The sequence below is a fragment of the Talpa europaea genome (assembly GCF_964194135.1).
Source record: "Talpa europaea genome assembly, chromosome: 3".
In the NCBI taxonomy this organism is placed as follows: Eukaryota; Metazoa; Chordata; class Mammalia; order Eulipotyphla; family Talpidae; genus Talpa; species Talpa europaea.
The window spans coordinates 119,001,516-119,014,919 of record NC_140069.1 but is presented as its reverse complement, the minus strand read 5'-3'; the positions used below and the strand labels follow the sequence as shown (position 1 = coordinate 119,014,919).

Here is a 13,404-nt window from a genome sequence, read left to right as displayed (position 1 = left end):
GAGTTCCAATATAAATGCATGCATTCCTGTTTAAATAAAATGATTTCTCTAGAGTTTAAAAAAGACAAATAGAAGAATGTACAATTTTTTTTTTAAGATTTATTTATTTATACAAGAACTGGGGTACAGTCAGAGGCACGGGAGGGTGAGAGAATTCACCAGAGGCAGAGCGGGGAGCAGAACAGGCAGATGGACTGAAGACACTGCTGAGGGGAGCAGCGGGCGAGGTAGGAGAGGTCTGCCCGACATGTGGGTTTCCCCCTGGCCAGCCAGGAATTGAACACGTGCTGCAGAGGCTGCGGACAGCTTCACAGCATGGTGTTCAACCCGCTGAACCATGAGGGAGGACCAAGAATGAACAGTTTCTGGAAGGAACTCAAACTATTCACTTTAAGGATATTGAAACAGTAAGAAGAGACTTTTTTTTAACTTTATAACCCTCTGAAATATATACATTTTTAAACCACAACCATGTTTGACTTTATAATTAAAAAGAGCCCTTTAAAAACCACAACAACAGGTTGAGATACACTGTGATTCAACATCCCAGGTGCTGGATTAGGTTCTAGTCTCACTGTAGTAAGTATTTGTCACATACTACCTACCTCTCAAAAGGAAATTAACAAATGAGGATGCCCACAGTAAATGGTTGAGATTCAGAAATTAACCAAAAATCATCAATTTTTCCATAAACTATGTCTCTTTTCATGATCTAGTGTAGGTCCACTGCACGATTCATAGCAGTAGGAAAAGATGTAAGTGGAAAATACAAGTTGAAGAAATAAAACGTTCGTACAGTGCCTACTATGTAGTCTGAAAGAGTAACAGCAATAACAACTATCACAGTACTTTGTCAATAGTTATAACAACACTGAGATTTGACACAGAAGTTGTGCAAAGCTTACCTATCAATCACGTAAAAGTTGTCACCATCATCACCTTGATCAATCACGTGTTCCCCTTCTTTGACCAGTTTTTCAAACATGGCATCTAATACTTGAGACATCTGCTCCTATTTTTCAAAAGAAAAGATATAATCTTTATGTCTATCTAGAACACATTTTACTCAAGTAAGCACCGTTACCTTATAATTCCGTGAACAAGATCAACTAAATGCAAATATCATTGCCATTAAGTCTTGTCAAAAAAACAAACAAAACACAGCAGTCTTCTATACCACGTGCCAATGAGATGATTATATATTTACTCTCACATTCAGTACCTGAATAAAAGTAATTAAATTAGTCTATTTCAGAATATTTGCAATCACTTTAATATGAAAAATTAACCACCAAGTCACCATATACCTTATGAAATATAATCTTAGCAACTAAAACAACCAGATTTGTGAAGAACTATTGCAAACATCTTTTAAAGATCTGTTTTTTAAAACTTCCCAATATCAGTCATCCTAGATTTATGTAGCAATTACCCAAATAACTGTGGATTCAAATCCTGGCTGCAATCCTTTTTGGTTTAGCACCAAGACCAAAACAGAACAAAGTAGAAAAACAACAAAAACAAAAGCAAAAATGATTGTGGCAAACATTTTCTATCACTAAGGTTCTCTTCAGGAAGCAACTATTTACTTCCCAGGGCATATTTACTCAAATTGAAACAGAAACATCAAAGCTATTACTCAACAATCACTTAAAAACTATGTAGGGTTTTTATTTGCTATAGTGTGGTTGGCGAGGCTTTAAGAATTTTATTTATTGGGCCTCCCCAGTGGCACAGCGGTTGAGCACTGGGCTGCGAAGCTGCCTGCAGCCTCTGCAGCGCCGGTTTGATCCCTGGCCACCCGCAAGGATCCCACATGGCGCATAGACCTCTCCTGCCACGCCCACTGCTCCCCTCAGCAGTGTACTTCCTCAGTCTGTCTGTTATGCTCCCTGCTCTGGCTCTGGTGAATTCTCTCACCTTCCCGCGATTCTGACTGTACCCAGTGCTTGTATAAATAAATAAATAAATAAATAAATGAAATCTTTTAAAAAATTTTTATTTATTTATTTTAAGATTTATTTATTTATTTATACAAGCTCTGGGTACAGTCTGCACGCCATGTGGGACCCTCCCCCAGGAGGCCGGGGATCAAACCAGCGCTGCAGAAGCTGCAGGTAGCTTCGTAGCCCAGCGCTCAACTGCTGCGCCACCAGGGGAGGCCCTTTAAGAATTTTAAACTTCAGCTAATGAGTATAAACTAGTAGGTGAAAGAAACCTTTCCTCAGAACAAATACAGAAGCCATTCAAAGACATTTGACTGGATGGAGCAAATGCAAATGGAGACAAAGCACAGTGTAGAGCACGAGAAAAGTCAAGGTGTAAAAGGGTCATTTGTTATTTACTACATCTGAACACCTGGTCAGGTTACTGCCCATGGATATAAAAAGGTACAATGCTTACTCTTCAGGTCAAAATCAGTTATTATTAGAAATAAACTAAAGGGCTCAAGATAAGAAGGAGGAAAAGATGTAAATGGAAAATACAAGTTGAAGAAACAAAATGAAGAAACAAAATCACGACATGAGATTCTCTTCTTTTTGAGACTCATTTCACAGAGGAGGAGAGGAACACATCAACGACAGTGTGGCGTCTGGCAAGGGGCAATTAATGGGCATGGGATTTCCAGAGCAAAGGTAAGTCAAATGGGGGAGGCGAGAGAGTGCATGAGGCGGGCAGATGGGCCTGCAGTGTGGAGGAGCCACCACCAGGCTCCTGACTGGGAAATGCCTGGATCAGGCAGGGAATGAGATGCAGCTGGAAAGAGGCAGATTGATCCAAAGTCCTACAGGATCAGGCAATACCTTCCTCCCAAGTGCCACCACCCTGACCACCCCAGCAGTCAGGTATTGCTCCGAACAAGAGAGCAGAGTCAGAGTCTTAGGAGAAATTAAACAAAATATAACTAAAATAGCTATTGGCATATTTACTCAATATGGAGTTGGTGCCCAGTAGAACTAGCACCTTCACTTGCGGGGACTTTGGGGGGCTCACCCATGTAACAAGTGGTTCCTTCTCTGCTCTATCTCAAAGTAACCCTGATTTTCCAGAACTCTAAGTCAGGTTCAAATAATTTTTAAAGCAGTTTTAGGTTCACAGTGAAACTGAGGAAAAAGTACAGTATTCTCACATATCCCCAACCCACCATCCACCCCACAGCCTCACCCCTACTGTCAACATCCACTGATGAACTTGCGTTGACACATCCTTGTCACTCAAGTCCAGTTTCCATTCGGGTTCATTCTTGTTGCTGTATATCCTAAAGGTTTCAACAAATTTACCCACCATTACAAAATTTTGTATAAAGCAACTAAAGGGATAAGAATATTAGAAGCCTCAAAGAAAGTTGGAAAGACAGACAACCCAGAAAAAGTGATAATCGAGAAAGCAAAGGGGAGAAAATAATCAAATACAGAGTGAGTTTTCTAGATCCAATGCACATGAATTTTCAGACTATATGGGCAGTCGAGTGCAAGCACAGCTGACAACCAAAAACTCCACAACGACAGTGTGGGTTTAGAGCACCAAAGGTATAGAACAGATCTTTAGAGCTTCCAGAATGAAGGGGGGAGGTGCTCTTAGAAATACAAAATGATGTTCAGCTCCTCACCAAATAAAGAGAAGTGCAAACAAATTACAACTGAAATGAGATACCAATTTTCACCTGTCAGATTCAAAAAGATTCAAATGTCACAGTGACAGGTTGTGTTGGAGATGTGGGACTGCTTACAGGGGGTAGAAATGGAAACACTCTAGAGACAGTGTTCTGCCTATATTTAAGAAAATTTCAGTTATGTACACCCTTCAACTCACTGTTGCTTTTCTAGGAAGTTTTCCTATAGATGTGTGTGAGCTGACAGGTACACAGGTCTATTTCATAGCAGCATCATTAACAGCGAGGTTGGAACAAACTCCTGTTTATTTACAGAGCTCTGGGTAACTATGGCATATCCATACATCGGACAGCTATGCAGCTTTCACTCGTGCATAATATTTTTCAAGGATCATCCCATTGCAGAGCAGAACATACTTCATTCATTCTCATGAGTGAACAGTAATAGCCCCTTGTAAGTATAGACCCCAAATTTGTTTATTCAATTCATCGGTGCATGCACATGTGAGTTGTTTCCACCTTTTCAGGGAACGGTGAATAGTGTGGCTATGAACATGCATGTACCAGTATCTGTTTGAATACCTGTTTATAACTCTTTTGAGTGGATACCTAGGAATGGAATATTGGGCCATATGGTAACTCTATGTTTAACTTGCTGGAACTAATAAATCTCTTTTCCACTGTGCCTGAACTATTTACACTTTCCCACCAGTAATGTACGTGGTTTCTAATTTCTCTCCATCCTCACCAGCACTTGCTATTTTTCCCTTTTTTAGAATTAAACCCAGCCGAGCAGGGGTGAAGTGGTATTTCACTATTGTCTTGATTTGCATTTCCCTAATGATTAATCACATTGAGAATCTTTCATGTGCTCGCTGGTCATTTTTACATCTTCGCTGGAAAAGCATCTGTTCAAGTTCTTTGTTCATTGTTAAATTGGTTTTTTTGTTGTTGTTGTTGTTGAATGATAAGAATTCTTTATATTCTGGCTACTAGACATCATACATATGATTTGCAAATATTTTCCCATTATGTAGGTCTTTTCAGGTTTTTTTTTTTTTTTTTTGGTATAATGTCCTTCGAGGCACAAAATTTTTATGAAGTCCAATTCATTTTTTCTCTTGCTTCTAATTTTTTAGCATGTACCTAAGCATCCACTATTAAATGCAAAGTCACGAAACTTACCTTGCGTTTTCTCCTAAAAATTTTGTTACTTGTAGGTCTTCAATCCACTTTGAATAAATGGTATAAATGGTATAAAGAAAGAATCCAACCTTGCTTTTTTATGGGTGATTACCCAGTTGTCCCACCATTTGTTAGAGAAACTATTCTTTCCTCATTGAATTTTGGCAGCACCCCTGTCAAAATCAAGTGGCATAGATGAAAAAGTTTAGCTCTAGCTTCTCAATCTATCCTGCTGTCTTATATGTCTAGCTCCAAGCCAGCAACACATTGTTTTGATTACCACAGCTTTGGAGTGAAAGTTTTGAAATTGGCAAATGTGAGTCTTCCAACTTTGTTCTTCTTTTTTAATATTATTTGGCATCCAGGAACTCCCCCCTCCCTTGTTATATATGGAATTTTAACACATAAAAACATTAATGTGTTCCATGGTTGAGCTTTAGAACACACATATGTTACCAATTAAACTTCATTTAAAAAGTTAATACCGATAAAGATAATTTTTAAAAAGAATAAACACCGATACACTCAAGTTAAAAAAAAAAAAAGAACAGGGCAACAGACTTTGTAGTGTGCACCACCACAAATGTTGTAAAAACAAGACACTTGTATACACAGAGCCTAACTCTGAGAAACCAGGCTGTGAGATTGTGGGGCACGGTGGGAAGGGAGGTTCCTTTCACTGACTACTAGAACTTTTTGCATATGTAGGTTGATTTTAACTTTTTGATTAATTAAAAAATAAAACTCTCCATTTAAGCAGAGATAGTATGGCATCTTCAAGGGGGCTAAGAAAAGCCTTTGGAAGAAAGATGGTGATGCTTATATGGAAAGAATTTTCCACCCCCTGGAGGCCCCTGTGGCGCGCTAGCCCCTATCTGAGGAGCAACAGCCAGGCTTGGGAGGAAGCCGGTGTGGCAGGAGGCAGTGAAACAGTGAAAAGGTGCTTTCTTGATGTGGTGCTAATTGGCCCACAGGGACAATTCTGCCCAAATGTGTTCATCGACCCCGGCAACAACATATGGTCACCTATCAAAATTCTGAAAGTTGATTAAAGAGCTTACTAATATTTTGCTTTGCTTACTAGTTATATTTTAAATTCTTAGTGCAGATGCAAGGGGGATATTCATTTTATTGATTGGCTCCGGCTATAAATATCAAAAGGAAACAAAGATGTCGCTATACTAAATTTTTTCATTATCTTGGAATTGGTTGCATTTTAAACACATTATAAAGCTCAATAATTCATACATGGATATATAAAAAAGTAATTCCTGATAAAATAGAGAAAAATTATTTCTTTTAGAACCTCTCTATGACAGGTGTCTGCTCTAGTCAATCAAAATGTCATTTCCCCATAACTATGCACAGAGTGAGAAGAACTTAGGAAATATTTAATATGCAGAGCCTTATCATGGTGACTGACAACTATTGGTAGGAAATCCACATCTTATTCTCCTACAAAATGTAAATTTGTGACTGAACTCAGTAAAAGGGTTCTGACTCACTTAAAAAATAACAATTTACTCTCCCTTAATGAAAGAGCCTATCGTATAGTGCAGGAAAATTACTTGAGTTTGCCTCAAATTAGAAATATTTCAGAAGAAAAATGGCCTACTGAGTTGAGCATTAAAATATTCATGAAAAGAACATCTTCAAAGAGATTAATAATTATAAATGCTATGTTCAACGTATGAATATACAGTTTTTCAGAACGAAAAATGTTCGAGGTCTACAAGGTGCCAAGAGTTTCAAGCAAAACAATGACTTCAGGAAATTCAAATGAGATAGCAGACACAAAGCCAAGATCACTCCTGTTGCTAGTGAGTAATTCCCCCCTCCTCTTGAAGGGTAGCCCTTTTAGGAAAAGGTGCCATCTTCACAGTCATCCTAGCGAGACTATGAAATTCATCTAGAATCATTCAGTCACCAGATACCCGCATTCTCGATCCTGAATATACTGTGAAACTTTCCTCTTCTCCTTTTCCCAGCTGGGATCATGCTGTGGCTTCCTCAACAAGCTCCACCCCCTTGTTCTTGCTCTGTTACTCTCTGCCCTTTAACTCTACCTTCTACAGTGCCACCAAGGTGACCTTAGACAAATCTGTTTCATTCTCTGCTGAAAATGCTTCAGATGCGCTTGCCCCCTCTGCTGCATGTCCAGTGCTCCAACATGACTTTTAAGAATGGTCTTCAACTTTTTGGTTCTCTGAGCCACACCATGTCATCAACAAAAATAAGCAAGCGGACCTCCCTGGTGACTTAAGGGGTTAAGCACCGCACTAAGAAGCAATCTACAGCCTCTGCAGCACGAGTTCAATCCCCAGGCCGGCCAGGAAGAAACCCACATGGCGAAGCAGACCTCTCCTGTCTCGCCCGTTGCTCCCCTCAGCAGTGTATTTCAGTCAGTCTGTCTGTTCTGTTCCTCACTCTGTCTCTGGTGAATCCTCTCACCCCGCCCCGCCCCCATCTCTGGCCTGTGCCCCAGCTCTTGTATGCATAAATAAATAAATCTTAAAAAAAAAATCCTTTAAAAAAAAAATAAAAATAAGCAAGCATTTTCTGTCATGAAAGGTGACCAGACATGAACCGAGAACACAGTGGTTGATCCATTTCCTAAGAAACATGGGTATGATGCGAAATTACCAGCAATGTTCGATGTAAGAAATACTGGAAAAACACTAGCTACGAGAACCCAAGGAACGAAAGTCACATTGGATGGCCTCCAGGCCTCAACAGGTGAGCCTTGCTGACCTGCAGACTGATGAAGCTGCATTTCAAAAATTCAAGATAATTACTGAGGATGTTGAGGGCCCAAACTGCCTGACTAACCTTCATAGCATGGATCTTACCAAGATAAAATGTGTTCCAGGGTAAAAAACAACAGCCCATGGTCAAAGCTCATGCTGCTGTCAATACTACTGATGGTTATTTGCTTGTCTATTCTGTGTTGGTTTTACTAAATAGCATAACAATCAGATTCAGAAATCTCTTATGCTCAGCATCCGACAGATCTGCCAAATTGGGAAGATGATGGAAATCATACCCTGAGAGGTACAGACAAATGATTTGAGAGAGGTGGTTACTTAATTGATTCCAGTCTTCCTGGGGAAGACACAGGACTTGTCCATCTATTTACCTGCTCCGTGACGTCTTTGTTAGAATAGTGAAAATGCTACAGAAGCCCAACTTTGACCTGAGAAAATTCATGGAGGTTCTAGAAGAGCTACAGGGAGTGAGACAAGTGCTAAAGTTGAATGAGCTCTGGATATGAACCACCAGTTCAAGAATTTGTTTAAAATTCAAAGTTTCAATGGGGACTAAAAATCTTACTTGTGGGGAAAAAAAAAAAAAACATCTATTTAGGGTCTCCCTGCTGGCTCAGGGGTTAAAGGCTCAGCGCTATCAAACTATTGCCAAACACTGCGGCCTGAGTTCTATTTCTGGCTAGGGAGCTAACCCACATGGCACAGTAGACCTCTCCTGTCTCACCCCCTGCTCCCCTCAGCAGTATATTTCAGTAGATCTGCCTGTTCTGTTCCCCAATCTATCTCTGGTGAATCCTCTCACACACACCCCACACCTCTGGCCTACACCCCAGTTCTACACATAAATAATTTTTTTAAAATGGCCTTTTAAAGAGTAGGTCCCGATTTAATGCTTTTTTTCCTGTATGGCACCATTCTGAAAATTGTAAGATGGTGAGTTTGACCAAAAAATTACAGCAAGTCACAAAAATTGACCCAGTCTTCACATTTGGAACATGGTATCAGAGGAGGTGCTTCCCCAAATGACCAAATAGCAACAAGGAAGCAAGATCTGTAGTGGGGGAAGCAGACCATTGAGGTCAGAATGTCGTGCAAAATCTGAACCGCGTGCCCACTCAGTGAGAAGGGCGGCTGCAAAAAAAAGACCAAAACCAAAGACTAGAGATTTCAAAACCCTGACAAAACCAAAAGTCCCCCACTTTTAAAGTCGAATAAAACATTACTTTTATAATAGGTATAATATAAAAGTTATACATTAAAAAAAAGTTATACATTAAAATATAATTTCCATTTCTGCTTATTGAGAGACAATATACCACAGGCTCTGAGCACCCAGTGGGTTCCTGTTGGGTATATAAAGAATGCGGTCCTAACCTCTCTTCACCTCGGCCATTTCTCAGGGTGATATTCATAGCAAGGAACCCCAAGAGAGAAGATAATGTCTCCCCCCAACAGACGGCAGGCTTGCTTACTCCTCAGTCTAACAGCACTAGGCCTCCCAAGTTCAGTACTCAGCCCAAAGTGGGTTAGATATGACACCCCACTCTGTTCCCAGGCATCCATGCTGGGGCCTTTATAGCTCCCCAGGTGATTTTGTTTGGACAGAGGGTAAAATCCAAGACCCTACATAGTACTTCAAACAAACATTCACACACACACACACACACACACACACACACACACACACACACACACAAATCTTCTATGAATGAGATTTATCTTACCGGATCCAGGTTCTTAAACAGCAGGATGTCTTTGCAAGCCTCTTGCAGTCTGTTTCTTTGATCATCAGTTTTTGGGTGTATGATCTAAAAGGATAGCAAATTAAAAAACAAACCCAAAATTAGTTGGCGTACCCTACTCAGAGGGATGAAATTTCCTACAGGATCACAGAACTTTAGTGCTCAGGTTCTCTGTAGACGTTATGGGCTCCCTAATAAGTAGGGGCAAGTGATACCATTGGGAGGTGGTGCCCTTTCTTCCAGGCAGCACTCGATGTTTTCCAAGAGTGTACCCCCGTCTTCTCCTCCCCAGGTTAACAAGTTCATTTTATAAAGGTTTGAGATTGGCTAATTGCTAAAGACATCAAGCAGTTGGAGCACACAGAAGGACAAGTGGTTTCTCAGCTACACTGGAAATCCAGAAACTTCCTCTGTTTTGCGTTTACTACTCTTAAATACTGTTTGATACACTCTAACACTAAGTTTGTTACTTTCAGGATGTGTTTTTTTTCCTTCAAAACTTCATAAAGTCTCTAGAAATAAGCAGACTCTACATTTATGTTTCATGAGACATTAAATAACTTTTCATGTACAGTGTATGGAACTACCCCATACAGAGTGATTTTCCAAAAGGAGAAGGCAAACCAGGTCCCACCACAGCAAGTGTCTGTGTATGAGGAAAACTCATACAAGAGTGCAAGAGCACTAAGGCTCTCATTCTAGAATGAACTCAGGGGAAACCACCCTCGCCTCTTGGTAAACCCACTCCGGCAGGATGAAGACTGACAGACGCCTCTATAAGTATGGTCTCCAGCGCTCCAGAGTTCCTTTTGACTGAAGACTTAACATTGCATAGACCAAATGGTCTTTTCATTGTGAACACCGGAAATCCGTAATCATGGAATGATTCAGAGCAGGAGATGGTCCAAAAAGCAGGAGGCGCTGAGTTGGTTTCCAGGAGTGCTATATATATACCACCTGTTCCTCTTCTAGTGGTCACGTGGACAGTGACCTTGGAGGTGATGAGAGGTGCTTCCCCTCTTCAGTGGGCTGGCAGGATGGGGCAGTAGTGAGTTTTGTGCTCATGAATATATCACAACAGACAATCCAAATCAGCATTTCTAGCCCAGCTCATATAACTAAAAATTAATAAAAGCTGCAAGTGCCAGAAGAATCAAGGACATTCATATATATCTGTATTATTTATATGTTAAATGAAAGACTATTAGCCAGGGAGAGAGAAAGGCACTGCACTTTTTCCTGTAAGAGTAAGGTGTATGCAAACTTGTTTACTAGCTAAGCAATTCATCTCAAACTACAGCCAAAGATGACACATAAACACAGAAAAAGCAGATTCTGATGCCTGCTAGCTCACTGCCATACAAGGAAGTTTTAAATTTTGGATATTAACTATAATAAATCAAAATTCACTTCTTTCTAACAGAACAAAACAGGTTATTTCTCACTTCACAAAAGCATCTAGAACTTCAAAATAAAGCAATCACAAATGTGTGCCTGCTGAGAAGCTCAATCCTCAGAGAGAGGAAACAATGGCAGGATGCCAGTCACCTCCTTGTACCTCCCTCACTCTTCTCAGCTTAAGTCTTTCTCCCCAACCCATCCCCTTTCTCTGAGCCCGCACACAAAAGTCCCTAAGCCCGGCCTTTTCATCTTTCTGGCTCATGCACTCTCTCTCCTCAGCACCTTCTCTTATGAATTAGTACTTTTAAATTGTCTTTGTGTCCTGAGCCTGCCCCCTTGGCTACTGTCTACTGCTCCTCTTTGCTCTCCCTTTTTCCTTCCATTCCTCTCCCTGCCATCAGGCCCCAGGAGCTAGAATCTTTTATCTATTACAGACACCCTCCTCCTTAGAGTCCCGCTGTGTTCTGGAAAGCAAACAGTCAGAAATTAGGTGATTCTCTGAAGCTCTGGCTCCTCTGTCCTGAAGCCAGCTGCTCAGAAGATGCTCTCCCACTTTGAAAGGTCTGTCCTCCTTCTGTTGGGTTTGGTGTACTCCTACATATGAGATCTGCATTTGGATAACTAGGGCTTCGGCAGTATACCCAAGTGCGGTTTTTATTCTACTAGAGGCCACTTCATCTTTTCATTCAATTTTACATCTCATTCAGGATAACAATCTTATTTGTTGAACATTTATATAGCATTTACAGTGCGCTAGGCACTGTTTTAAGAGCTTTAAAAATATCAACTCATTTTATCCTAGCAATAAACCTCATAAAGCAGGAAACCATTGAAATTGAACATTAAGAAAATGAACTTGTCCAAGCCACTTCTTCAATGTCACACAGTCCAGAAGCCGCAGAGCTGGGACTCATCAAGGAGGCCAGTTGCAGTCTGTACTCTAAACCCGGGTCAGCAGACAACGGCCTGAAGGCCAAATCTCTTTTTGCAAGGCCCCCCTGGGTGAAGAATGGTTTTAGAGATTTTAATGATTGGGGGGGAAAAGAAAATCAAAAGAAGTTAGAATATTTCCTGACATGTAAAAATGGTCTGATATACAAACTCAAGTGCCCACAGGTAAGTTTTCAGGGACCCAGCTTGCTCCTATGGTCTATGGCTGTTTTTAAGCTGTAACGGCAGAGCTGAGTCATTGCCATAGAAACGGTATGCTCTCCTCTTCCCCCAAAGCTGAAAGTATTTATTATCTGAAAAAGTAAACTTTCTGGTAAAAAAAATATTTACAGAAAGTTTGCCAGACTTCTGCTTTAAACTTCTGCTGCCTTTCAATTTAAAAAAATCTGAAAACTGATTAATAAAACTGCTTTGGACTTTTCTTTAAAGAAAACACTGTATATCTATTTTGTTAAGCAAGAGAAATCCGTACAAGATTGTCCTCATATTTTTTTCATCCATCCACACAGAGCTGAAAGTAACCTTTTAAAAATTTAAATCAGAATGCTCCATTCTCTAACTTTAGTCTTTGAAAATTAAACCCCCACTCCTCCTGTCTCCACCTTCAGCCACGTGGCCCCAAACACACTGGCCTTCACCCAGCACCTCAGACTCCTGCTCTCCTGGATGGAGTTAAATGGCAAAACTTAAAGGATTCTTCAAACCAACCTGGAAATAATCTTATAAAAACATTAGGAACTCCAAAAAACCAATATCTGAGCAAAATATTAGAATCATAGACTATAAAAAATAAAAACTGCTAGACTGACATCTTTGGTTTTGTTCTTTTTCATTCCTAATAAGCTCTGTTGTTATAAACTAGTAAAGGTAGGTTTCCCCCTGATTTTCTCTTTATTAGAAAATCTGTCTCAGAAAAATAACATCACTATGAGAAAGATAGCTAAAAGCATTTTTTCATCATCAGGCTGCATTTTGCAAAAGAAATAAAATCGCAACTTTAGTGAGCTTTATGTTCATCTTTCCTTTTCTCCAAAATGAGAGACTCTTTGAATAAATATAATTGTACAGAAATGTGGCTAGAAGTAGGTATCAAAGCTAAGACTAGGAAAAAGAAAAGTCAAAGTAATTCCATTATGTCTCCTGTTAATTTATACACCTGTTAACATTTTTTTCTATTATTATCATCTTATCTAAGAGTATCAACTTAAAATGAATTTGTTCAGTAAATTACATACCCTGGATTCTGCATCATCTTCTTCTTCATCAGGATTATAAGCTTCTGCACATACTATAAAATAAAATTGGGCATTTCAGAGATACTTTCATCAAGAAACAACTTACAATGAATATAACTTTAAAAATTAATGAAAAAACGATATTGTGATGTTAAAAAACACTAATTTACCTCAACAGAGGAAGCAGTCTACCCCCAAAACCAGTTTCTCATTGCAACTTATGAGGAATTTATTAATATATAAAGCTGCATTTTAAGACATGGACAATCACTACTTGCTCTCCTTTTCAAAGAAACATAGCTTACTTTTACCCTTATTTCCAAGCTACAGAAATGGGGTAAAACCTAAAAATCAATTTAAAAAGAGAAACAAAGTCTATACTTGCTATGAAGCGATCAACTTAATTTTATTGCCTATATAGAAAATTTCATAAATTATTCATGATCCATTCTTCCAGGAACAAATACTACCATATTGCATATTCTTTTCCAGGTTTAATTCTGAGTTGAGTT

At 39.6% G+C, this 13,404-nt stretch overlaps 1 protein-coding gene across 1 annotated transcript in view; it reads right to left on the bottom strand.

The window, feature by feature from the left end:
• The window catches only part of PRKAR2B (protein kinase cAMP-dependent type II regulatory subunit beta), a gene marked incomplete at its 5' end in the record, with an annotated part of 69,405 nt that overhangs the window by 13,146 nt on the left and 42,855 nt on the right, over window positions 1-13,404 (bottom strand). The window contains 3 exons of the mRNA XM_084230474.1: window positions 906-1,012; window positions 9,288-9,371; window positions 12,893-12,945. Coding sequence (XP_084086600.1) covers window positions 906-1,012; window positions 9,288-9,371; window positions 12,893-12,945 — 244 coding nt within the window. The remainder of the gene's footprint in view (window positions 1-905; window positions 1,013-9,287; window positions 9,372-12,892; window positions 12,946-13,404) is intronic.